This window comes from Lonchura striata, chromosome 22 (genome assembly GCF_050655825.1).
Source record: "Lonchura striata isolate lonStrDom1 chromosome 22, ASM5065582v1, whole genome shotgun sequence".
Taxonomy (NCBI): Eukaryota; Metazoa; Chordata; class Aves; order Passeriformes; family Estrildidae; genus Lonchura; species Lonchura striata.
This window is the reverse complement of record NC_140724.1, coordinates 2183904-2210332: the sequence shown is the minus strand read 5'-3', so window position 1 is coordinate 2210332 and position 26429 is coordinate 2183904. Positions and strand designations below refer to the sequence as shown.

The following is a 26429-nucleotide window of genomic DNA, read 5'->3' as shown; positions in this document are numbered from 1 at the left end:
GCCCGGCCCCCCGAGGAGGCTTTTTGAAGAGTGACTAATTGAGATGGGATATTGGGATATTCCCCCATGCCTGAGCACATCGTGCCCTTTCCCACAGCCCTGGTGCAGCACAAACCCTGTGCGGGTACAGGAGAATGGCCAGCCTGGCTCTCAAAGTGCTGACCCGAAATTCAGGACACCTGGGCTGGCTCACAGCTCCTGGAGGTGGCTTGCACAGCTCAGCAAGGCAGCACTGCCCAGCCCTGCCTCTCCCTGCCCAGCCCTGCCTCTCTCCATGCCCAGCCCTGCCACTCTCCATGCCCAGTCTTTCCTCTCTCCATGCCCAGCCCTGCCTCTCTCTGTGCCCAGCCCTGCCTCTCTCCATGCCCAGCCCTTCCTCTCCCTGTGCCCAGCCCTGCCTCTCTCTGTGCCCAGCCCTGCCTCTCTCTCTGCCCAGCCCTGCCTCTCTCTGTGCCCAGCCCTGCCTCTCTCTGTGTCCAGCCCTTCCTCTCCCTCTGCCCAGCCCTGCCTCTCTCCATGCCCAGCCCTGTCTCTCTCCATGCCCAGTCCTGCCTCTCTCCATGCCCAGCCCTGCCTCTCCCTGTGCCCAGCCCTGCCTCTCTCTGTGCCCAGTCCTGCCTCTCTCCCTGCCCAGCCCTGCCTCTCTCCGTGCCCAGCCCTGCCTCTCCCTCTGCCCAGCCCTGCCTCTCTCCGTGCCCAGCCCTGCCTCTCCCTCTGCCCAGCCCTTCCTCTCCCTCTGCCCAGCCCTGCCTCTCTCCCTGCCCAGCCCTGCCTCTCTCCGTGCCCAGCCCTGCCTCTCTCTGTGCCCAGCCCTGCCTCTCTCCGTGCCCAGCCCTGCCTCTCTCCATGCCCAGCCCTGCCTCTCTCTCTGCCCGTCTGCAGGAGCTGCTGACCCCAGCACGGTGCCCGCAGGTGCCGAGAAGTGCAGATGTTCCTGTCCCAGCAGCTCCAGGGAGGTGGCAGGGACTGTCCTGCCCAGGAGGAACCCCAGGGAGGTGGCAGGGACTGTCCTGCCCAGGAGGAACCCCAGGGAGGTGGCAGGGACTGTCATGCCCAGGAGCAGCCCCAGGGAGGTGTGACAGACTGTCCTGCCCAGGAGGAGCCCCAGGGAGGTGGCAGGGACTGTCCTGCCCAGGAGGAACCCCAGGGAGGTGGCAGGGACTGTCATGCCCAGGAGCAGCCCCAGGGAGGTGTGACAGACTGTCCTGCCCAGGAGGAGCCCCAGGGAGGTGGCAGGGACTGTCCTGCCCAGGAGCAGCTCCAGGGAGGTGGCACAGACTGTCCTGCCCAGGAGCAGCTCCAGGCTGTGCTCCTCAGGGTGAGGACAGCACCTGCAGAGGTGGCTCTGCTGCTTCCAACCCTGAGTGCACCTGGTACCTTGGAAATGGTTGGGGCTGGTTCTCTGACCCAAGACTGGGATGGAGCAGGGCCTGCTGTGCCCCAGCACCTGTCTGAGGGTGTTTCCCTGGGAATTCTGCCTATTCTTCCCCGTTTCTGTTCAGTCTGGGTGTGTTTTGGGGGCAGGGAGTGAGGGAAGGCTGTGACCTCACAGCAGAGCCTTCCCATGGACACACCACAGCCAGGCCAGCGCTGGAGCTGTCTCTGTGCCCGTGCTGCAGGAGAGCTGCGGGCTCATCAATATTTCTGAGGTGCCTGAAGAGTTTTCAGGTGAACTGGGGCCTTTTACAGCCGTGCAGGAAGGTATTGGGTGTTTTTCATGCGCCTGGTGATTAACTGTTGGTATTAAACGCTGAACCCACCCTCCCCATATGTGCGAGCGCGTGTGCGAGTGTAGCAAGGCCAGGCAAATGACTAATGCAGACCTGAGCAGAGACAGCAGAGCATATTGTAAAGATCAACCCTATTTCAGCTTCTGCTCGCATCGGAAATGCCAGAGATTGTTTCATAGTCTTCTGCAATGTTCATTATAAAAGTCCCCAGATGGCAGATGGCTATTAGCTCACTGTGACCTATATAAATGTCAAACGTAAAGCTATTGCCCCAGTGAAAATCTCAAAATAAATAACAACAGGGGGGATGCTGTTCCGCTGCCACCAGGATTTATGGATTATGAATCCGTGCTAATTCATCCCAAAGCCAGCGGAAGAAGGACTCTTGTCCTTTTGGAGGAATTCACTGAGCACCTGCTGGCGGATGCAGGCAGTCCCCTGTGCCTGGTCCCCGTGCAGGCACAGGCTGCCGGCCCGGGCTGGGCTGGGCCGGGCTGGGATGGATCGCGGGGTGACAGTGCCCGTGCCACTCGCTGCCGGCACCGGGGACTTGCCTTTGTTTGCCAAATTTGTCTAAGAGCAACTTCAGCTGCGGGCTCAGGCTGTTTTCTCTGCCCTTATTGATCGCCGTGGCACCTGTCAGTCAGGAGAAACGTGGATTCTCCGCAGGGCTGTGGGAGCCAAGTGTGCTCCCGGGAGCCAGGCGGTGCCTGCCAGCCCAGCCCAGCTTGCTGTGCAAAAACCAGTTTATTTGCAGGACAAGGGTAGGGGAAGGGGGCCTGTCTTTGCTCAGTTGCTCCATTTTGTGTTTGCCTAAACAATCAGGAAATTAATTACACACTACGAGCAATTGCAGGTTTATATTTTTATTTTAGTTTAATTTATATAAATAAATATATTTGTTTATATTTATGTGAATAACACACCATGAGCAATTGCAAGTTTATATTTACATTTACATCTACAGTTATATGTACACTTAATTTTAATTATGGTTAGATGCTTGTGATTATATTTATGTTTATATTTATATAGATATATCTATTTAGATCTATAATTATTTATATAAATATTTATATTTATGTGACTAACACACCTAACTGCAGTTTCTGTAGCAAAACTTTGCATGTCCTGCTGTGCTCAAATGTCTCAGATGGCACCAAGGATGCAGTGTTCATCAAGGAGCAGGCTGGTTAAAAAATAGATAATATTTAATGGTGGTGTCTGAAAGAGTTGCTTTTTTTCCACCTCAAAAGCGATTTTCACAAAACAAGTTGTTGTTGCTGCTGTCAAAATTCTTTGAGTTTCACCAACACAAATTATGTTTTGTTTTTTTTAGTATATTGCTTGGTGAAAAACATAAATGAGCAGATTTTAGAAATATTTCATCTTCATAAAAGGCATTTTGGTAAACAAATACAAGTGAATATTTTATTAACGTTTTTGATAAAGGTATGAACATGTAGTGATGCCATGCAGGGAATGAATCAGCTTATTAAAAAATTAAGAGAGAAGTAGGAATGTGGGTCATTTCTACCCACACAGGAACAACTTCAACCACATTTTTTTCACAAATACGCGATTTCATTTTTGAACTGTTGCAATAATAAACATTCGCAAGGAGCATAAACTTGCTTCCCTTTCTTAGCTGGAAGCTCACAGGCCTCTAAATGTGGGGAAGTCCCTTTCTTGCTGCGTTTGCCCTCCTATTCCATGGAGCCACCTCTCTTCCTGTTACCTGTGGCTGTAAAATGAGATTGTACCTCCTAAATCCATGAAAATCTCTTCATTTGCATGCGCTGATAATGCAGCCTAGCGCTGAAAACAGCTCCAGAAAAGGCACAATTAGAGGGCAGATTGAGATGAAATACAGGGAGGAGATTCTTGCCCGTGAGGGTGGTGAGGCCCTGGCACGGGTTTCCTGGAGGAGTTGTGGATTCCTCACGCCTAGAAGGGTTCAAGGCCAGGTTGGAGCCACCCACTCCAGGGAAGGTGTCCCTGCCCGTGGCATGGAAGGACACGATCCTTAAGGTCCCTTCCAACCCAACCATCCCATGGTTTTGCAGTTCCAACATTCCTCAGGTGCTCTGTGACGTTGTGGGAGGTCGAGCCTTGGGGTGAAGAGCAGGCAGGGAGGAAACACCCGGGTCCCGTTCCCATGGGATCCGTCCCCACCATTCCCTGGTTGTGGATCAACAGGCTGCTGGAATTGCTTTGAGAATTCATTTCCCCCCAGCTGACAGCTGACAGATTGCTGCTGGGCTTGGGCCTTTATTGGTTGTGCCCTAACGGGAAATGGAGCTCTTGGGTTTTCTGTGCCTTTTCCAGAGCTGCAATTCTCCCTGGGCAGCAGCCAGAGCTGGGCAAGGGCAATGGGGTGCCACAAGCCCAGAGCCCAGGTAATTGGGCCCCAGGTAATTAGCTGGGCAAGGAGGAATAATGATCCTCACTGTGTATCCACAGAAACCTTGGGATTGAGGTTTGATTGCCCTGGAGCTGGAGGGACAGGACGAGGGGGAACAGCTTCACATGGACCGACAGAGGGTTTAGATGGGATTTTGCACAGGAATTCCTCCCTGTGAGGGGTGAGACCCTGGCACAGGGTGTCCAGAGAAGCTGTGGCTGCCCCTGGATCCCTGGCAGGGTCCCAGGCCAGGCTGGACGGGGCTTGGAGATGCCTGGCACAGTGGAAGTTATCCCTGCCCTGACCCTGCCATGGGATGAGATGAGCTTTAAAGTCCTTCCAATCCAAACCATCCCATGACTCTCAGATTCTACACTGAAAGGATGGACAGAGAGATTCTTTTCAATTCTCTTCTTATGCTACACTGAACTATTCTCATGTTTTTTCCCCTGAAATGAAGGAGAGGGGCATTAAGAACAAATCCTTCGTCCCGTGTCCGTGCAGTTCTGCCCACAGCAGCTCCTCTGCTGCCCCGAGGGCACTGCTGGCACTGCTGGGACTCCAGAGCCTCCCCAAGGGAAGCAGGGCTGGGGAGCGATGACAGAGCCAGGCCTGTTGTCATGCCAGGCCTGCAGAGAAGGGAAAAGACAGCTTGGCTGAAAGCAGATCTTTTCTCAGAGGCCGAGCTCCAGCTGCCCATGGAAGCCAAGGAAATGTGTGTGCGATGCTGGTATTTGGGGAATTTCTGTGGAAAGGACGAGCAGCAGCATTGCCTGTGCTGCAGCACGGCAGGGCTGGGGTTAACGTGACCCAGAAGCAGGAACAAAGGAGTCTTTCCTTTTCCCTGCTTTGGCAGGCCTTCTCCTCGCCTCCCTGAGCATTTGCATGGCCATAAATCCCGAGCTCTGGAGGATATTCCCAGCCAAAGCCTACATGTGCAGGATACCATAATGTAAACTGCATATGTTGTGAGAAGTTGTTAAGTGGAACCAGCAGATGATAACGTGCCCAGCACTGCTGTGAACATCCCCGTGCTTCCTCCAGCACAGGGAGCACAGGACCTCTGCCCCACCAGCCCTGCCACTCTCACAGGCCTATCAGTTCAAGCAGAGAGGAGATTTTGGGTGCCAGAGCCCTGGGATCTGCCCCAGGGCACAGCAGAGCTGGTTCTGAGGAGCTCCGGCACATTCCAGGGCTTGCTCCCATCTCAGCTCCCATCTCCTCACTCTGCCACGCAGACAGTGAGACTTGTTGAGAAAGTCTGGCACAACCCACTGCATCTGCCACCTCCCCAGCCTCTTTCCCACTGCTTTCCCATTGCAAGTAGCCGTCCCCCTTCCCTGGGTGGATTTCAGGATCACGGGAGCTGCAGGGCTTCCTCCTCACTTGAGGACGTGCAGCTGTGGAAGCCTCGTGGTGGGCACAGCAAAGCTGGCTGGGGAACTCTCCTCAGCTTCAAGGGGACACAAAGCTGGCAGCAGCACTTGGAGGGGGGTTTGTATCAGGAGAATAAGCTGGATGCTCCTCCTGCAGTGAAATCCTCGTGGAGACTGTTCCACGCTCTCGGGTAAAAGCTGAAGGAAGAGAAAACAATTCCAACCAACACCTTTGGTGCTTGCGGGGTGCAGTGAAGCAGCACCTCTGGCAGGAACACCCAAAAGCTTCAGAGAACAGTGTTCCTAGTGAGAAGGGGGTTAACTAAGAGGGTTTCTTCTATTAAGCCCTGAAGATTCTCCCTCCAGGGGAGGTGTTAAACAGCCTGAGGGGTTGTGAGCTCTGTCCTGGAACCAAATTCTTACCTGATGAAGACTGGAAGGAAATACTCTTGGAAATGCAGCACAGTTTAGATCCTGTTCTTTCCCCAGGGAAGTTCGGTGCCCATTTCTGAGACAACAAGCAGCAGGGCTCCAACGGGGTGAGAAATCCTCCTGCTTCCTTTGCTCCTACTGGAGTGGGCCCTTTTCATTCCACACTGGCAGTTCCCTGTGATTGAAATTTGAAAGCATGTAGCTGTTAATCTGGGAGTGATTAAAGAGCCTCATTTCTTGGAAGAGTCAGTACTCATCATCTGCCGTGCTGAATGAGCCTCTAACATCCCCTGATCCCATTATATTGTGATTAATTGTGCCAGTTTAAGTCAATAATTCATTTGTTAAAAATAGGCCTGCAAAGTATCATTTGTCTCAGGGGAGATATCAGAATAAAAAAAAAATTCATTTGATACTTCTCATTAAATTAGTGTTGGGAGTTCTATTGAAGGGTTCTGTTCATGAAACATTTATTGCAGGCTTATTTGATAAGAAGTTGTATTTGTCTAGAATTATGCTTGCTAACAGATGTAAGGGCCCGCGTTTCTCCATTGTTAATGAAAGGATCAGAGCCTAAACAAGTGCATGACTGGGGAGAGGGCTCTGTGGGGACCGTAACAGAGATTTGGGGACATGTGTTCTACAAAACAGGCAGGAACGACGTCCTCATCCTTCCCTTGTGCCAGTCCCAGCTGGGGCTGGCGGTGCAGCAGGGAGATGGATGCGCCTCGGAGCCCGGGCGTGGACACGGCTGTGAACGCTGCGTTCAGATCCATCGGGATATTCCACACGGCTCAGCTGCAAACGGCTCTGACAGGAAGAGACGGGAGCAGCGGCTGCTGGGCTGCTGGAAACGGCCAAAAGGGACAGAGACACCCTCCAGACCTTCATCCTGCACTTGGGAGCACGGGAATGGTCCTGGGGGTGGGCAAGGATGGAGGGGTGGATGATGGATGGATGGATGATGGATGGATGGATGGATGGATGGGTGATGGATGGATGGATGGATGGATGGATGGATGGATGATGGATGGATGGATGATGGATGGATGGATGGATGGATGGATGGATGGATGATGGATGGATGGATGGATGGATGGATGGATGGATGATGGATGGATGGATGGATGGATGGATGGATGATGGATGGATGGATGGATGGATGGGTGATGGATGGATGGATGGATGGATGGATGGGTGATGGATGGATGGATGGATGGATGGATGGATGATGGATGGATGGGTGGATGGATGATGGATGGATGGATGGGTGGATGGATGGGTGGATGGATGGATGGATGGATGGATGGAGGGATGGATGGATGGGTGGATGGATGATGGATGGATGGATGGATGATGGATGGATGGGTGGATGGATGGATGATGGATGGATGGATGGATGGATGATGGATGATGGATGGGTGGATGGATGGATGGATGGATGGATGATGGATGGATGGGTGGATGGATGATGGATGGATGGATGGGTGGATGGATGGATGGATGGATGGATGGATGGATGGATGGATGGATGGATGGATGGATTTTGGGAGCTCACCAAAGCAGCACAGCTGCCCCTTCAGGGGGTGTTCCAGCTCTGCGGTGTCCCCAGTGTCACTCCAGGCCGGGTCAACGGGGCTGACCCTCACTGATGGACATTCCGTGACCACAGGGCTGGAGCCAAAGGGCTCCTGGAGCTCAACCACGGCCTGGATGGTGCCAGGTAGGGCAGGCCCTGTTTGGTTTGGGGTGAGACATTCTGGTGAACAGTGCTGTGCCTGCACACGGGGGAGTTCAAACCCTGTCCCTGGTGCCACAAAAACACCTGGACTGGGCCTGGCATTTGTTCCAAGCAATGAAATGAAGGATGGGGAGAACGTGCTGGGAAGGAGACTCTGCAGAAGACAAGGAAACACTGCACCACTTAAGGAAATGTGCCTGTCAAACCAGGCTGGGTTTGGAAACACCACTGTGTCAGATGCCACAGTCTGTTCCAGAATTTACACCAAAAAAAATCCCCACAAACCACAAGGCTCTCTTCTAACCCGGACTCTGTGGTTTTTGCTAGTGTCTTTGAGATATTTTATAGCTCTTGCATCACATTACCTGGTGATCTGCCCATGGGCCTGGACAATCCCCACATTGTCTGCGAGCCCCGTGTTTGACAGCGAGCTCCATTAATGTGCTGTGCTGGGCCAAAAATGTGTCACTGCTGCAAGGGGGCGAGCGCAGAGCGCCTTTGATGTGTGAGTGCCAGGGCTCGTGTCCGCAGGGCGGGAGAGCAGGGCTGCAGCAGCAGGGACAGCGGGGAGCGCAGCCCTGCAGCTGCGGGTGCAGCTCTGCCCTCTGCCAGCGCAGGATCCCTGCCGCCCCTCCTCACTCCATCATGGCTTTGCAGCCTCTTCATGCACTCGTGCTCCTCCCGACGGCGCCCGTGGAGGCACGGGATGGATCGTGTTTGTGCTGAGCAGAGCTCAGCTCAATTAAGTCGATGGAGCCAAATCAAGGACGATTTCTGTTCGATGGAGCTGCGAGTTGGTCTCTCTGTAAAACCAGTGCAGGTTGTTTCTCTCGCTGACAGATGGCTCGAGGAAGGTAGGGGTGCCTTGTCATTTTCTCACACTTTGGCAACATTTTGTGTAGCTTCTCCTGTCAATAAAATCTCATTTGGATTGACCTGAATTGACAGATAACTATTGACTTGAACAAGAGATGGATCCAGTCAATAAGCTCTCATGCCTCAGGGCATAAGCCAGTCACTAACTCAGAGAAGGTTAGAAAGAAATATCCCTGATGTGTTGATTATTCCATAAAATTGTCCACTAGGAGGATTTATGGACATTTGGTTGCTCACAAATACAACATACAGGACTGTAGGGACCATTAACCTGTTCTAGCCCAACAGTTCTGAGGTTCTGCAACTCTGAGTGTCTTTACAAGAACTGTAGAAGAAAAATTAAGTATTGGTGGTGTTTAAAAGCTTGGAAAGAAGAATTTTGTTGTTGAATCTTAATCTAAATATCAGAACTTCAGACATTCTTTCCCTATTTCCCCTGTAGTTGTCCCGCTCACAGCTTTTGGTGCCTGGATATAAAATAAGAGCTGAGTTTTGTGTCTCATCCTTGTGTTTTGCACTCTAGAGCACCCAGGGTTAGGAGGAAGGAACTCCTCAGTTCCAACAGGTGGTGGGGCCTTTGCTCTCTCTTTTGGTGCTGCCTGAGCCCTGACCTGGCCCTTCAGGCCTTGAGAATTCCAGGGCATGGGAAGGGAGCTCCAGCAGAGAGAGCAGGGCTGAGCTGGGAGGTTGTTACCAAAACGATGCTGAAAACATCCCCAGGATTTCAACTACAGAGTCCCCCTGAGCCTTGGGCTGCCTGCAGAGCCCTGGGAGGGAAGATCCAGGTGAATCCCTGGGAGGAAAGATCCAGGTGAATCCCTGGGAGGGAAGATCCAGGTGAAGCCCTAGAATAGAAGATCCAGGAGAAGCCCTGGCAGGGGAGCTCCAGGTGAATCCCTGGGAGGGAAGATCCAGGTGAAGCCCTGGAATAGAAGATCCAGGAGAAGCCCTGGCAGGGGTGCTCCAGGTGAATCCCTGGGAGGGAAGATCCAGGTGAATCCCTGGGAGGGGAGCTCCAGGTGAATCCCTGGAAGGAAAGATCCAGGTGAAGCCCTGGAATAGAAGATCCAGGTGAAGCCCTGGCAGCAGAGCTCCAGGTGAATCCCTGTGAGAGAAGATCCAGGTGAATCCCTGGGAGGGGAGCTCCAGGTGAATCCCTGGGAGGGGAGCTCCAGGTGAATCCCTGGGAGTAAAGATCCAGGTGAGCCCCTGGGAGTAAAGATCCAGGTGAATCCCTGGGAGTAAAGATCCAGGCGAATCCCTGGGAGGGGAGCTCCAGGTGGACCCCTGGGACGAGGGCTCAGGGGAACCCCTGGAAGTCTCTGGGAGCCCCTCGGAGGGAGGTGACATCCCTCAGGCCATCGACAGCCCCCTCTGAGGACCTGAGGAAAGGCTGGCTCTGGGGGCCCGGGTGCCCCTGGGTGTGAGGTGTGGGGAACCTGCCCGGCTGCCCAGAGCCATCCTGGGGATGGGAGGCAGGGCTGGGCGGTGCTGCGGGCCAGGAGCTGTCCCCGCTGTCCCTTTAAGCCATCGGCTGTCCCCGCGCTCCCAGCACGGGAGGCTGCCTGTCAGCGGGGAGCAGAAAACAGATTGTGACACAGGGCAGTGATTTTTTTTAACAATCCTATTATGAAAGACAGAGTGCTCCCATTTCCTTTGCAGCTTTTATCAAGACTTAAATTGCTGCCAAGGGAGAAGGGGGGTGAGGGGAACCTCACTGCTTTTATTTTATTTTTAATTTTTTTAAGAAAGGATTTTGCTTAGTTACTAAATTCCTGCCTAAGTCTCCTCCGAGCAGAGATCCAACAGTATCCCTATTAAATTATATAGAGCGAGTCCAGTCCTTGGCTGTCAGCGGGACCCATCAGTCCTAATTTATCGCCCCAGGAAACACAGTACAATTATGGTAATAAATAATAATAGGATTCAGTACATGACAACATGAATGATGGAGCCTCTCAGAACTCATTTACATTGCTTTGTGTTGCAATCACCCTGCTTCTAATGTAATGCCAAGCAAATGAGCCTTTTTGAATATTGTGCAATCTATTGCAAGTCAACTGGCACAAAACTCACTCAATAAATCATGTTCAAACACATGCCTCTAATGACAGGTAAATCAACAATGAAGTAATTGCATTTAATGTATTGAAATACTGGACAAAAACAGTGACCTCGAAGTGACTTTTTGGAGAAGGTTTGATATAGTTGCAGTGGCACAGGGGTGGTTTTTATCAGGCCCACGTGAGGATGGGTGATCCTGTTCCCGGTCCCAGCCCGGAGCCTGGCAGGAGCAGCCTCAGCAGGGCAGAGCCGGGCTCAGGGATGGCTCCAGGGATCAATTCCTGCAAAAGCAGTGCCAGAGGCAGCCCGGCCCTGCAGCACGCACCGGGGGTTCTGCCCTGTTGCTTCCAATTGCCTTGGTTCACTTTCCCCGATTTCCGTGTTCCATTGGTTTCAGTAGGAAAGGGAACAGAGGTGCTGGACTGTGAAGCTGCTGTGGCACCTCCCCTCAGCCCCTCACATGGCTTCATGAGTGGCAGAGTGGGTTTTTGTTGGGTTTTGGGGCTGTTTTTTCCTAGGAGACTGGAGAGGATAAAAAGAAGCAGCCTTAGCAAAGCAGCCCCTCGGTTGTTGATGCCCCATAAAAACATGACACGAACAGAGGAAACTTTTAAGATTCTGTTTAAAGGCTGATGAAGAAACAACTTTTCAGATTTTGGCTCCGTGTTTATTCCCTTACCCTTCCCCTGCAAGGGAATTTGGCAAGTGTCAAAGGTCTCCTTGGATTCTTCAGGCAATGGAAAGGTTTTACATATCCTGAGGCTTGACTGTCTCTGCTGATAGCTCCCATATGATAGAAACTGATTAGCAAAATGTCTAGAGCCGGGACAAAAGAACTATTAACTACGGAAAAAGAAAACAACAAGAAATTTCTGTAATTTCAGAAAATTGTTACCAGTTGTACCTGCCATGCCGTTTGTTCCGTGGCAGCAGGAATGTCAGGATGCAATCACTCAGCTTTCCTGGACACCAGGACCCTGGGATCTCTGTTATAAACACTTCCAGCGTCGATGCTGAGGTGGCTGTGCAGGGCTTTGTTTTGTTTCCATCGCTGTTGGGATGGATTCCTGTCATCCCTGCAAGCGTGGCAGGTATTTGGCAACGCGGCTTCCTGCTGCCACAGCTCATTGCCCAGAGGTGAAACCCTTCCCAGCCCGCAGACTAAACCCAGGGCCGGGCTGGGGGTGGTTGTTTGGGTTGGGTTTTTCTGGGAATCTCACATAAAGCTCTGCTCTAAACCTGCTCTGCTCTACGGTTCTGTTGCTGTTTTGGGGGCCACCACTGGAAAAGCCGGAGCTCTTGGGATGTGGTGGTGGGAATGTCAGCCTGGATAAAGGCCGAACCCAGCTGTGACTGCTGGGGGTCAGAGAGCTGGGGCTTGGTTGGAGCCCCAGATTTGGCTGGGGGTTGGTAAACCCAGACTTCCTGCCAGTGAGCACCTTTTCCTTGGCTGTCCTCTGCATCCGCCCGTCCCCACGCGCTGCTCCAAGGACATCGTGCCGCTGCAGCCTGAGAGGAAGGTCCCTGGGAAGCAGGGAATAAAATGGATGTTCCTGGGGTTCCTGCAGTGCACCAGTGTGTGCAAACAGGGCCTGGATGCAAGTCCTTTCTCTCACCAGGTTCTTTCTCTCACTCACGAGTGGCTGGTTCACCTCCAGGGCTTTGTCTGTGCCCAGAAGTTTTGTCTCTATAAAAAAGTCTTGAAGGCTCTGTCAGCGCAGTAAATCATTGTGAGAACAGAGCTTTGGTTGCAGGCTGGTTTAAGGTGAATTAAGAGATTAAGAGCAGCCACAGCCTTTGTGCTGGGTTGCTAAGCCAGTTAAAGGTTCTCTGTGGGCATGTCAGCTGCATCATCACCTCGCTGGGATTCAGAGTCGCTCCTCACATGCACAAACGCAGAGGAACGTGCTGGAGCCTGCCCGCTTCCCACTGAGCACAGCTTCACCTTTGTTTGCTCTAACCACAGCGTTCAGTGGCTCTCGTGACTCACAGCGAGCGTGTCACTGCGTTTGAGGCTTTGCAGGAGATGTGAAATGTTGTTGTTGCCCTACTTTGCAGAATGAGGAGATTCAGTGAAAATGGGAGAAATCAGTCCAATAGCACTCAAGAAACTGGCAATAAAGAAGGCATGTCAGTCATTTGTAGGAACAGAGGGAGATTTTGGATTTAATTCACCTCAAATTGCAGTTGATTCTGCACAAGTGAGTAGTGATTTTTGATTCCCTGCAGACAAGAAAAAAATGCTGATTTTGCTGGCTGAGTCAGCTCTGAGAATCTGATTTGTGTATGGCAAGGTTCATTCTTTTGTTATTATAACAAAATAAATAACAAAACGGTGCTCATCAGAAGGGAAGGTGAGATCTTGCCCTGGACTGGCCTGATCTTTCTGTTCTGTGACTGAGTGATTTCACACCGTGAGAGGCTCCCGTGTGTGAAGCAGCTGGGTTGGAGATGGCACGAGGGAGGAAAGGAGAAGGAACTGATGCAGTGAAAGTTTCCAGGACCTTCTGGAACAGCCATGCAAAGTCTGCTCCTGTGAATCTCTGGTTCACACTCAGCCTTCCCCCAGGGCCCTCCCCAGGCTCACACGGCTGCGTCCATCAGTGCTCAACGACTCAGTGCTCTGCTTTGCTCTGCTTCCCTCCAGAGAGGTTTTTGCACTCAGCAGAGCTCACCAGAGGAAAGATTTCCTGGTAATCAGTCTGAATTTTCCTTCGCTGGCTTTCATCACGTTGCTAATTAGCTGTAACCCATTGGCCCGTTCCTCCTCGGTGAAATGGCCTTACAAACCCACTTCCAGCACCTCCCAGGGTCTCGTTTCCTCACCAGTTCCCCCTCCCTGTCTCTCATCACTCCCCATGTCTCTGGACAAGCCATGCCCGGGTGTTTTTGGTGTTATCCAGCCCTGCTCCCCAAAGCCAGTGCCCTCAGAGCAGGGAGGTCACTCAAAGAATTTGCTGGAGCTTCAAAGATCTCGGGTCAAGATCCAGCAAACTCCATGCCCGGGGAAAGTGGGTTGCTAGGATCCCGAGATTGTTTATTATGCTCTCAACTTTAATTAGCTGTAAGTAACATCATGTCAGTGTTCTGCCACAAATGCTAAAGCTGTCAAGGCAATTTTACCGAGTCTGGCAGCTTAAATCAGAAACAAGAAAGTCAACATGTCAATAATGGATCTAGACATGATGGATATATTAAAGGGGAAACCTAAAAGTTCTGGACTTCATTATGCTGCCTTCAGCTCTGACAATGTGTGCCAGAGAAATCTGCACCTCGTTGGAAAAGCCCCTTGGAGTTGCTGTTCCCAATTAGGGGGCACCTCTGCTCACCTCCAGGCATGGGTTTGGGCTGGATGTTCCTCCCAGTGTAAATTAGGGAAAGGGCAGGGGTGGCAAGAACCTGCTCAGGTTCAATTTCTACAAATGGATCTGTGGAGGCAAGGTGGGTGAGCCCGACTTTTCCCATGGATGTGGTGCCTTTTTGAAAGCTCCCTTAGAAAGGGATGGACACTTTGGCATGGGAAGTGTCTGTGTTTTCCTGTAGAAGTTTTTGGGTGTGAGCCTGAGCAGGGAGTCACGAGGAGATGATGGACCTGCGGCTGCAGGGGATGTGTGTGGGAGAGGGCAAGTGCAGGAACCAACTTCCTTTCTATTTCATCAGTTAATGGTTGTTTGTTTTCTGAAATGTCCCATTTTAAGTGTATTTTGGCTTGTGTGCTATACATATGTCTATGAAAATTAAGCAGATTTGCCGTGGTCTGACAATGTTAGTACTGCTCTGAAAATGCAAACAGATGTTTTAGGAGCTCTCAGGTCGTGGGATCACCACAGCTGCGTGTGCGTGTCAGGGGCTCTGTGTACCGGGTGAGAAAGTGTCCGTGTGTCCTGAGGTGGGGCTGGCAGCAGGCAATGCCTTCTTTTACACCAAATAATGCCTGACTCAATGTTTGGTTTAAAATCTGGAAGTGGGATAGTTCTACAGAGTGAAAGGATTAAAGAAATCCAAAGCTTTGGGTGACGCTGAGCCAGGCTATCCGATGGTTCAGCAAACTCTGTGTGCACCTGCCAAGCGTGAAGCTGCTGGGGACCCCAAGTTTGAGCCCCAGGTTTGGCTGGGGGTAAATTTTATTTCTGAAATAATGACTGCAGCTCCCCCTCAGCCACGGGCAGAGAGCTCTGGAGCAGCAGGGCCATATGTCACCTTGGCAGGGTGACAGTGACAGGCCCCAGCTGGGCTAGGAGCAGGAGGGACAGTTTTGGGGATGGCGATGATGTCCAAAACTGCTGGTGCTGCCCACACTCTGCTCACCCCTCCAGTGCTGGGGGGCCTCAGGAGACACAGCCTCAGCTTTTGGGGGATGAACAGCCCTTTGTGCTCACACAGCCCCCGGGTGGCTCCTCGGGTACCCGTGTGCTGCAGGGTGACCCCTGGGGCTGCTGCCCCCCAGACCCATCCCTCGGCTGCCTCTGAGCCTGCCCAGAGCCTTTCCAAGAGCTGCTGCTGAAGTTCAGCAGCACTCTGCGCCCAGCACGGAATCAAGTATTTGGCCCCTCTGCTCAAGCTTTCTTTCTCTTCCTCGTTCGGCTCTCCCAGATGTTTTCGGTCATTTCCAGTTTGTAATTAATAATAATAAATCAGCAGAGTCCGTCAGGGCTGGCTGCTTCCTGCCACCACTTGGATTAGAGAGCTCTGTGTTTTTCCAGATTTTCCAACTGTTGGTCAAGGGAAGCTGTCATGTGGGGACTGTTGGTTAATAATAAACCCCACCGCATTCCTCCCTGGGAAAGTAACATCTTCACATCTGCTTTTGGGTGGAAACATCTGTCCCATCCAAGGCCTGTCTGTCTTGAGAAGAGACAGGCATTGTGGGAGAGCATTCCAGCTGGGCGGGGGCTTGCTTCCCTCTCCCCCTCCCGAAATCTCACTGACATTGATGTGCACCACGCAGCCAGCACCGTCCCAGCCTTTGCCAGGCATTTGTCTCTTGCACAGAACTGTGTGAGCAACCCGGGGGAAATGATGAAAGATGCAATTAAAAAAAGAAAAGAAAGGGGAAAAAAAAAGGCTGCTGCTTCTTTAGGATGCAAATATTTGAGGAAGGTGTTACCAACAGTGTGAGCGTGCAGGAGTGAAGCAGTCAGAGCTCGGGGAGGCTCAGCCTCCAACCAGGGGTAATCACGAGCCAGTCGTGTTGTGTCACTGAGTTTCTGTTCGCAGAGCTGCACATCACTAGGGAAGGGAGGGCAGCAGCAGTGGGTAACCCCGGCTCAGCAGAGGAATGACTCCCAGGCTGCTCCCGAGCTGGGTTTGCACCTTCAGGGGACACAACAAACATTTTGCTTTATTTGGTGCGGAAGCCAAGGGCTGTCTCCTTGCAGCACCCCCAGGCTGTGAGCAAGGGCCGGAGCCCCGGGTCCCTGCCAGATCCGGGGTGGTGCTGGAGGAGCCCAACCTCTGGTGAGCCAAAACCTTCTTCAAAGGTACCTGCACCGAGCAGCACCGCTGTGCCAGCCCTGCCCAGTGCTCCCGGCACGGGCAGAGGGACCTGCTGACCCAGCTGGGCCTAGGGAGGGATGGATGGATGGATGGATGGATGGATGGATGGATGGATGGATGGGGGATGGATGGATGGATGGATGGATGGATGAATGGATGGATGGATGGATGAATGGATGGATGAATGGATGGGGGATGGATGGATGGATGGATGGATGGATGGATGGATGGATGGATGATGGATGCATGGATGGATGGATGGATGGATGGATGGATGGATGGATGGGGGATGGATGGATGGATGGATGGATGGATGGATGGATGGATGATGGATGGATGGATGGATGGATGGGTGATGGATGATGGATGGATGGATGGATGGATGGATGGATGGATGGATGGATGATGGATGGATGGATGGATGGATGGATGGATGGATGATGGATGGATGGATGGATGGATGGATGGGTGATGGATGATGGATGGATGGATGGATGGATGGATGGGTGATGGATGGATGGATGATGGATGGATGGATGGATGGATGGATGGATGGATGGATGGATGGGGGATGGATGCATGGATGGATGGATGGATGGATGGATGGGTGATGGATGGATGGATGATGGATGGATGGATGGATGGATGGATGGATGGATGGATGGGGGATGGATGATGGATGGATGGATGATGGGTGGATTCCCACATCCGAGGTGGATCTGTCTCCCTGCAGACGCCCATCCCTGGATCAGGGCAGAGCATCCCTGGCCCTGACTCTCTCCTAGGGCTGGACCCCGAGCTGCTGCTGGCATTTACTGCAGGAGCAGAAAGTGCTTGCCTCATCACAGGAGCAGCTGGAGACAGAGAGGCTTTCAAAGGCGTGTGACTGACCTCTACCTCGGCTGCCGGGGGCCGGGGATTGCCGACTCAGTGGAATTTTTTTCTTTTTCTCTCCGTCTCTCTCTGCCTCCTGTTCCTTTCCGCAGTGTCCTGACCTTGTGAGGCCTTGGTCTCCCCCCTATCCATCTCCCACCGCTCAGTCTCTCCTGTGAACTCATGCTGGGAGATTAATTGCCACTATCGCCCCTAATCCATCACACTTCCCAAAGATTGTTTTGACATCTAGTTAATTTTTGGCTGATGATTTATCAAATTCTTATTACCGTGCTCTGAAGGGGCTCATTTATTGTGTTGATTCATGGTAATGATAAAGGGGAACCTTTTTGAATTTTAACTACATTCCCTCATGTTCTCCCCAGCACAGCTAAAGAGGAAAAAGGGAAAAATATAGCTGGGGACTCTTAATTCAGAAAGTAAAAGGGGAGGGGGGAAAAAAAACCCTCTATCCTCCATTATTTGTTTGAGAGCCAAAAGTCCTAAAAGAGGTTAATATATATTAAGACATATTTTCAGAGTTCTGGTCTGGACTCTGTTTCAAGAGCATCCCCCCAAGGCTCTTTAAAACATTTATTGCCCTGTAATATTACCTAAATGTCTACTACCATTTTATTCAAATAGAAGTTAATGCTAAATGATGTCAGTCATGTACCAGTGGAAATGTAAAACATGTCTCTCTGCCAGTCCATATGGCAATTCCAGCTTTTAAAAGTACACAGAGAATTTTCTGCAACCCTTTATGTCATTCCCCCATCTTTGTTCCCACCTATTTTTAATTTGCTGCGCAGTTTTTAATAAGCCCAGATGGCAAAAGAAACACAGTAAATGGCCATTCTCTCCTTTCCTTCCCAGGCAGCTCGGGGAGCTTACATGGAGGGGAAGGAACGCAGCAAGGGGTGGAATGAGATTTGTACGTGGTTTGGAGAGAGCAGGGGGAACACGTGGATTTGTTCCTTGTTTGGGGAAGGGAAGTGCCCAGACTGGGTGGTGAGAAGCTTTCCAGGAGCTGCAAAGGTCCTGGCAGGACCTCATCTGCTGCTATGGGGTTCCTGTTTAGGGCTGAGGACAGACACAGGCAGAGCCATTTGAGAGACTCTACAAGGCCCCAAAAGTATCCCCTCCCACTTTATCCTGTGACAAGGAACCTGGCCTGCCATAAAATGGGATATGGTGCTCACCTGGGGCCAGTCCCACGGGACATGGTGCTCACTTGGGGCTGTTTCCATGGGCTATGGTGCTCATTTGGGGCCAGTCTCCCATGGGATATGGTGCTCACTTGGGGACAGTCCCATGGGATGTGCTCATTTGTGGCTGTTTCCATGAGTTATGCTGCTCACCTGGGGCCAGTCCCACAGGATGTGATGGTCATTTGGGGCTAGTCCTATAGGATATGGTGCTCATTTGGGGCTGGTCCCACAGGATATGGTGCTCATTTGGGGCTGTTTCCATGGAATATGGTGCTCACCTGGGGCTGGTCCCACGAGATATGGTGCTCATTTGGGGCTGGTCCCATGGGACATGGTGCTCATTTGTGGCTGTTTCCATGGGCTATGGTGCTCATCTGGGGCCAGTCCCACAGGATATGGTGCTCATTTGGGGCTGTTCCCATGGAATATGGTGCTGGTCCCACAAGCTCCAGCAGCACAAGCAAGGCTGAGACTTGCACCCCAGGGCCCCCTCGGTGCTCTCAGTAGCACCTGTGTGAAGCAGGAGTAACCCTGTACATGCAGGAACAGAATGCGCCTTGCAGGCAGCGGCGCAGCGCTGCAGTGAGCCTGAGGCAGGCGAGATTGCTCATTTACATCACGGCCTCTCCTTATCTTTTATTTTTCTTCTTCTCCCCTCTGCTCCTCCCCTCCACCCCCCTTCCCTCCCTCGCCCTGTGCGCCTCTCGCTGTCCCTGCCTCTCCGCGAGGTCACGGCGAGCGAGTGAAGGACGCGGGCAGCGGCGGGGTCACGCATTAGCGGGGCCGTGCCCGCGCGGCTCCGCGTGCCCGCGGCTCATCCATCACGGCCTCCACCACTCCATTAGGCCCCGCATGAAATATGCCCCGCTCTGGCTGCGGGGGCCATACATCTCCCGTCTAGACACCTTCCTGTTGTGTGAAGATCAATGCCACACGGTCATGCATCATGTGTCAGCCAGTAGCCCTCACTCTAATAATCGTGTCTATTCTCTAGTCTGCACTATAAATTATGGGCGCTGGGAAAGTACTATATTATTCAGCAACCTTGGGCACTAATGGATTATTGGTTTAATGGCTGATAATGTGAGCTCCTTTTTTGGCTGGATCCTACCTTTATTTATTTATCTTTTTTTGCGATTATTACTGTGAGTGATGACTGATTTGGATTCTTATCCAGAAGCTCTCACCCTTGCAAAGCAATTATTATAATAAAGCCCTTTGACCGTGGGCCTGCCGTCCTGGCTCTCGCTTAATAGAGAGTCTTCTGCTGAAACAAAGTCAAATATCCATCTCTCCCTCGCAGCCCTCCCCTCCCCAGCCTGTTTTAGCTGGGGTGGGGCCTCAAGCAGGAGACTCCAAGTGAGAATCCCGGGATGTGAGCCCAGGCCGGGCACTCAGGGATGTCCCAGCCCTCCCTGTGCCCCGCCAGTTCCGCGTGGTCCCAGCCACGCACTGCGGTGGCTTTTCCCAGTCCTCCCAGCAGCGCCTGGTGCTGCTCCTGACGTGCCCTGCATCATGAGGACGGCACAGGGGGATGAAGGCCTCGAGGAGGAGGCAGATGGAGGCTGGAGCCAGAGGCCAGCAGTGGGGCACGGGCAGGCATTAATTGCCTCTAACGAGTGCAACGATGCCGCGTCGCTGAGCCGCGGCTCCCGCACGTGTCAGCTGCTAATTTGTTGCTGTTTGTTTGTACATGACAGTAATGTGTTTACCTCATTAGGGGATGTCAAAGTTCCCCAAATCTGGAGCTGGGAGACGGTGGATTCGCGGGAGGCAGGAGCGGCGCAGGATGCGGAGCGAGGGATGCGTTAACCCTCGGAGCAGCACAGACAGCACGCCCTGCCCTCACTCCCAAATCCAGAGCCCATGGATCAAACCGTGGCACTTAAACACCCTTGGATACCACATGATGTAAAACCTGCAAAAGCTCTTAGAGCAAGGACATGAGGAAGAATGGGCATATAAAGAGCGGGGATTAGGGAGCAGCCACGATCCATCACCGTCGGCTGCTGGAGCCGCAGCCAGGCCCTTGTGCAGCTCCTCATTGAGCACTGTCTTCCCATTAATTATGATTAAACCACCCTACAGTTAGTTGTTCCTTCATTTGTAAAATGCTCCTGTTTTCCACCCAGTTCTAATCTTGGCTGTAATTATCCTGACGGTGGAGGAGTCACTCCAAGAGCCTTTTCTCCTCTCCCTGATGTGTTTGAGGCTAACCAGGATTTGTGGCTCTGTCCTGGAGCTCCTGCCCAGCAAGGAGGTTCTGGGCGCTTGGTCACGTTGGGCACCCCTTGCTGGGGTGAGGGTGGTGTGGAGGCCCTGGACCTGGGTGACCTCAGCCTTTCCCTGCTCCATGGGATTGCTCTGAAAATTAATTAGTTAAATTTGTGCAAATTATTCTGAAACTTATTATTATACTGGAGACTGCTGCTGCCTATGTTTTCTGCCAACGCATCACATTTCCCACTTCCCATGTGAATGAATTCCTAGGATACTCTCCAAACTGACAAGAGGAGCAGGAAACACCTCCTGCACGGGCCGGAGGAAGGTGTTAGGAAATTAAAGGAGCAATTTGAGAGCTGCAGCTTTTCTTTCACTATGAGAGAAAGCAGCCCCCGAGTCCCACTCCCACATCCCCTGCTCTCCAGGATAAGGCAGGCCGTGTTTCCTCAGCCCCTGCTGCCTGGGAAAGCCCAGGGTGGGTGGCAGTGCCAGTGGCTGTCCCCGTTCCGTGCCAGTGCTGTCCCCTCCCCGCTGTGCCCCTGGAGGAGCCTGAGGGTGGGGGCAGGAGAAGGGGCTGCCTCAGCTGGGCCAGGGTCACTCAGCACATGCTGGGAATCCCTCAGCAGCTGGTATCTCCCACAGACAGAAGGAATATCTCAGGGAGGATCTCAGCAATCAGCTTGACGGGGGCAGCTGGTTCCACTTCCTCTGAGACACAGCTCGGCACCGTTTGACTCTGCTGATCAGATAGGAGCTGCGTTACAAGGCAATATTGTGCTTTGCCTTAATGTCCTGCCAAACTGCATTTATCTTCCCCTTCCTTCCCCACCCTCCCGCAGAAAGCCTGCTCAGGTCACAGCGTGCAGAGAAAGCCTTCCCCGGGAGGAGGAGGATGGGGCCCTGATGCAGAATCGGGCTGGCAAGCGTGTTTTATATTAGTCAGGAACGAGGCACAAGAACTTAGTTAGATGTGCTCTGACTGCTTCAGTGTACAGAGGCCTCGACCTACAAGTAAGAGCACTCAGAAGGCTGAAACCGTGGTTGTAAAAGCCAGGAAGGCTTTGACTATTCCCAAAAACATCAAAAGCGTGGCAGAAAAGAGGTGGAGTTGTGAGTATGTAAATCCAAGGAGCAGGCCAGTGTGATGGGGCTGGCTGAGGGCTGCCTCTGAGGGTTGGAACAGCACTTTAATTCCAGCTCTGCTGACAGAGGGTGCTCCAGGAGCTGCTGACTGGGAAGGAGGAGTAGCTGGGTGGTGGAACACAGCAGAAAACCCCTGGGCTCAGCTGAGTGGTGAAACGTGGCAGGAGGGCTTCCATCACCTGGTGGACTGGAGCAAAGACCGAGGTCAGATTTGGGAAAGGCTCTGCAGGGAACAGGACGTGCTGGGAAGAGCTGGGCCTGTCTCTGTCTCTGTCTCTTCACACCATGTGAGGAATTGCAGCAATTTGTCCAGGAGCCTGTGAAGGGCTGCTCCCAGTCACCCCGAATCAGCTCAGGAACAGCTCCAGCCCCCGGACCCCGAGCAGCACCAGCCACGCCGTCGCCTGGCAGTGCCAAGTGCCAGCAAGCAGATGGCCAGCGAGGGCACTTTGTCATTTCTGCCTGGCAGGACTGAAACCCTGAGCTGGCAGCTTCCATCTGCATCCCAGTCCACGAGGAAGGCTTTCCTCACGCAACCTCTGCGGGCAGCACGGCCAAAAAGGGACCTGCTAGCCCTAAAACGTGGGAAAAGCAGCTGGGCCGGGGCTCTGAGCTGCAGCAGGTGTGATGTGCTGGCAGCCACCAAGCTGTGGCCATGGAGGGCTGGGCCCAGCTCAGAGGGGTTGGTGCTGGGTTTAGTGAAACAGAAAATCAGGTACAACGCTCACACACCTCGGGGTGTGCAGGCACGGGCACACACAGAGTCACTGCTGCCACCTTTCCACACACTACACCTGCCCCGTCACCTTTGTCAGGCACCTGGGAGCCTGACAAAGTTATTTTGGGGGTACAGAGCACTCCAGGACAGGTGTGTGTGGAGAGGAGAGGGAAAAAAAGATGGAAAAGGAAATGTATTGACATCTCCCAGGTCTTTTTTCCCTGCTGCTCCAGAGAGCTCCTGAAATTACTTCTTGCCATGGTGATGGACGGTTTGCAAGGCTTGGTGAGATCCTCCCTCCACCTTCACAAGGCCACAGTCAGAGAAAGAGAAAAGACAGAGGGAACCCCAAAATTCCCAGCCATATTTTTGCATTCCCTTGATCCCAAGCCGAGGCCCTGCACCTGCAGAAATCCTCAGCTATCACAATTCTCCTGCTCCGGATGATAACGAAGATAATTGTTTCATCCACTTTGTCAAGCCGAAATGAAAAGAGGGCAAAGCAAAATGATGCCATCATAAATCATCAGGCTGAGACAGCAAAAAGAGGACAAGATAGTGACTTCATTAAGGGTTATGTATTGTGTCATTAAGCTGGCAGGGGTCACCTTTCATGTCACGCAGCAGCCCCATGATGCATTGCTGGCTCCTCTTTCCAATAAAATTAAACGTAGATGTAAAACTGATTAGGCCGTGTTTGCCCGAGCCCAAGGCAGGGAACTGCGCCGGGAATAATTGATACAAGATCGTGGCTGATTTGTAATGGCAGCGATTTCTCTTCCTGGTCATTTCTCTGCTGACCTTGCCCATTAAAATAAGCCCAGCTGCCTTGAAAAGAGAGACGCTCGTTCCACCCTTCCCTCCCCCTGCCCCAGCCACTTGCCTGGAATTCATTTCCTCCCTCGCTTTCCCTGGGATTTCTCATTCCCACCCTGCCAGCCACAGGCTGCCCCAGCAGGGCCAGCCCTGGTGCCTGCTGGTGTCACTGCTGTGCTGGGGACAGCCCCGCTCCTGCTCTGCCCTCCTGCTGCTGCTGCATCAATCCTTCCCTGTCCCAAAGGCTCTGCTCCTGTCCCCTGGGCAGGGCTGGGGATGCTCTGAGGGGTCACAGAACCTCCAGGATCCCTCAGGGCTGGGTCAATCCTTCCCTGTCCCAAAGGCTCTGCTCCTGTCCCCTGGGCAGGGCTGGGGATGTTCTCTGGGGTCACAGAACCTCCAAGGTCCCTCAGGGCTGTGTCAATCCTTCCCTGTCCCAAAGGCTCTGCTCCTGTCCCCTGGGCAGGGCTGGGGATGTTCTCTGGGGTCACAGAACCTCCAAGGTCCCTCAGGGCTGTGTCAATCCTTCCCTGTCCCAAAGGCTCTGCTCCTGTCCCCTGGGCAGGGCTGGGGATGCTCTCTGGGGTCACAGAACCTCTACGGGCACAGGTCCTTCAGGGCTGGGTGGTGCTCTGGGCAAGGACCTGTGGGGCCACCAGAACCTCCCCAAGACATGGCACTGCTGCTGGAGACCTGGGCCGAGGCTGTCCTGTGTCCCCTTCTGCTGGAAGGGGGGTTGGAACTGGGATTGGAATTGGAACTGGATGATCTCTAACCGAAACCATTCCAGGGACTGGGATTTTAACCCGTGCTTCTCTTCCCTTGGAAGGGGAAGGACGTGACGCTCGCCCAAAACGCAGCGCCAGGGCCCGAGGAGAGCTCCGTGTGGGTGGCTTTCAGAGGGATTATTTATCCACTTAGAGCTAAATACGTGTTTACATGCTCTGATGGAGTGGAACTCTCACTTGTGTCAACTGTGCCTTGCTCTCGATGCCTTTTGGCCAAGATTGTCTTAAGTGGCCACTGGATTTGGGACACCGTGCTCAAGAGAGGCTCTGAGCAGGGGCACGGAGCTGCTGGAAAATGGAGTGGCTGCTGAGGAGCCTCGGGGGGATGGTTCAGAGAGGGGGTTCCTCTACCTGCTCACAAGGAACTCCTGGAAATGCCCGGGATAAATCCCCAGCCGTGGGAAGCTGTGAGTGCTCCACGAATCCCTCCAGGGTGGGACAGAGCTGAAGGAGCTGAGCCCCCCCGGCACCCCCGAGCCCAGGCAGGGCTGGGGCTGCCCCTGCTCGTTCCCCAGCCTCGGGAGCTGCCGGGGCTGAGGGAAGCAGCCTGGCCAGGGAGAACAGCAGTGCCAGGGAGCAGAGTGAAGAACCCAGGCGAGGGAAAACCATCAGAGAGACAGCACCGGGAAAACAAACACAATTCCACGTGCCAATCCCAGATTTATGGACTAAAAATACGTACAGGGAGGGAGCGAGGGTGCACCGGAGAGAGAATGCAAAAGCCTTCTAAATGGGGAAGTGAAAGCCACTCATTTCCCACACAAGAACAAACCTGGGGGAACAAAGGAGCTGGGACCTCGTGCCATAAACAACCAGGGAAGCACAAACCTTTCTGGGGTGCAGATGGCTGCTGCTCGGATTTTATTTTTCTTTTCTGTACATTTGACAGCTAAATTCAGTCATTTGTGAACAACGTGGCCATAAAAATGAGTAATAATGATTGGAGGTATCTTACTTTTGGTTTAATGGGCTCTGGAGTGGTGCTGAGGAGCTGCTCCCACCCCTGGGGCAGAGGGGGCTCGGTGCTGGCTGCTCACAAGGCTCGGGGAGCAGAATCACAGCAGCTGTGGATGGGGTTTGGCAGTTCTGGCTCCAAACTCCAAATTGCAGCTGTCCTCAGCTGCACTGCCTCAGATTGGATTGCAAAACCCTGCTGCTGACACAGCTCAGAGCGTTGTTCCTCCCCCCCCCCGGCCAGAGGGGTGGGCTCACACAGATTTTATCAGCTTTTCAACTTTTCCCTCATTCATTATTTCAGTTCTGTCAAACTTGAGCAGAGGGGTTTTGCAGCAGAGAGAGTTAGAGCCTCCTTGCCAGCCTTAATTGCTTGTGTAAAAGTCTTACTGAGAGACTTTCACAGACTTTCCTGCATCTTCCAGGAGCTGGAAGGGGCTCCAGGGCTCTCTGCAAGTCTCAGCCTATTCTCATCCAGAGATGAAAATTTGATTTGCTATAAAACCTGGGGGAATCCAAAAAATCCCCTCTACTGCACTTCACCTTCCCAGCGAAGATACTTGCCTACACAAACTGCTTTGAGATCCTCAGGTTAAGGAAACTCCAGGTGATATTGTTTGTTTTCAGAGCTTTTACACACTGAGCACTGCGTGTGGCTGTGAGCACCTCGCTGGTGTCACGGGCACTAATTCTGGGAGTAGAGGAGAAGAGTGGCAAAAGCAACACGGAATCTAAATATAGAGAACATCCAAGAGAACCACAGACTCCGTCCTCAGCACTGCAATTTTAATGAGATTATGATTAATCCTTCTGTTGACACTTCTGCCAGGGCAGCACAAAAGAGCAGGCTTTGTCCATGTCCACCTCCCACAGAGCTGAGCAGTTTGGCCCCACTTTTAGGAATCTCCCCAAAACCACCTGGCAGGGATGGCTCCTGCTGGAGCAAAGGGCACCCAGGGGATGACTCTGCTGCAGGATCTGTTGGCTTGGAGCTTGCTTAGGGACTCCTCCTGAAGGAGCCAGGGCAGAGCTGCACATCAGCTGCGGCTGACAGAGATCAGACAATACTGAGAGCTAATCTGGCTCTGGCAGGGAGATTTGCCAGGCTGCAGGACTGAGAAAAGCTCCACGAGCAGGAGTTTCAGCTGCTTTGCTGAGGGTGGAAATTAATTGTTTGGGAGAAAGACAAGGGGAAAAGCCCAGCCATAATATGTCAAGTGCTCTTTTGAGGGCTTGAACGGCTCCTGGCTGGGTTCAGCCATTCTGGGATGGAAATTGTCCTAAAACTCCACACTGAGCAAAGCCTTTGCTGCTCCAGTCTTGTGCTGAGCCCCAGGGAGAGCTGTGCCCTCCCTCCAGGTGCTCCAAAGCAGCAAATATCACTCCCTGGGCATTCCCCAGGGCTGCAGCCCCAGCCCAGAGCCCTTCCCCTGCCCCGTGAGATAGGGCTGGGCACAGAGCCCCTGGGATGGGCACAGAGCCCCTGGTGCCTCTGGGATGGACACAGAGCTCCTGGTGGGCACAGCCTCAGTGCCCCTGGGATGGGCACAGAGCCCCTGGTGCCTCTGGGATGGACACAGAGCC

At 52.9% G+C, this 26429-nt stretch overlaps 2 protein-coding genes across 4 annotated transcripts; both read right to left on the bottom strand.

Annotated features, from left to right (window-relative positions):
- Positions 1-2580: 2580 nt before the first annotated feature.
- On the bottom strand, positions 2581-18355 carry LOC146765583 (uncharacterized). 3 transcript variants are annotated; one of them, XM_085559148.1, is made up of 4 exons: positions 12063-18355; positions 11528-11699; positions 5934-6117; positions 2581-5708 (listed from the first exon to the last, which is right to left on the bottom strand). In XM_085559148.1, exon 1 carries the CDS (start codon positions 16960-16962, stop codon positions 15853-15855), a length of 1110 nt encoding a protein of 369 aa, XP_085415274.1. In that variant the 5' UTR covers positions 16963-18355; the 3' UTR covers positions 2581-5708; positions 5934-6117; positions 11528-11699; positions 12063-15852. The 3 variants fall into 3 exon arrangements, with proteins under 3 accessions (XP_085415274.1, XP_085415273.1, XP_085415275.1); XM_085559147.1 differs by having other exon boundaries at positions 11528-18355; XM_085559149.1 differs by lacking the exons at positions 2581-5708; positions 5934-6117 and adding an exon at positions 7373-8591 and having other exon boundaries at positions 11528-18355.
- Positions 6125-7601, bottom strand: LOC146765584 (uncharacterized). Its single transcript, XM_085559094.1, has 2 exons — positions 7586-7601; positions 6125-7495 (listed from the first exon to the last, which is right to left on the bottom strand). The coding sequence occupies exons 1-2, from the start codon at positions 7599-7601 to the stop codon at positions 6609-6611; spliced, it is 903 nt and encodes a 300-aa protein (XP_085415220.1). The 3' UTR covers positions 6125-6608.
- Positions 18356-26429: the final 8074 nt, after the last annotated feature.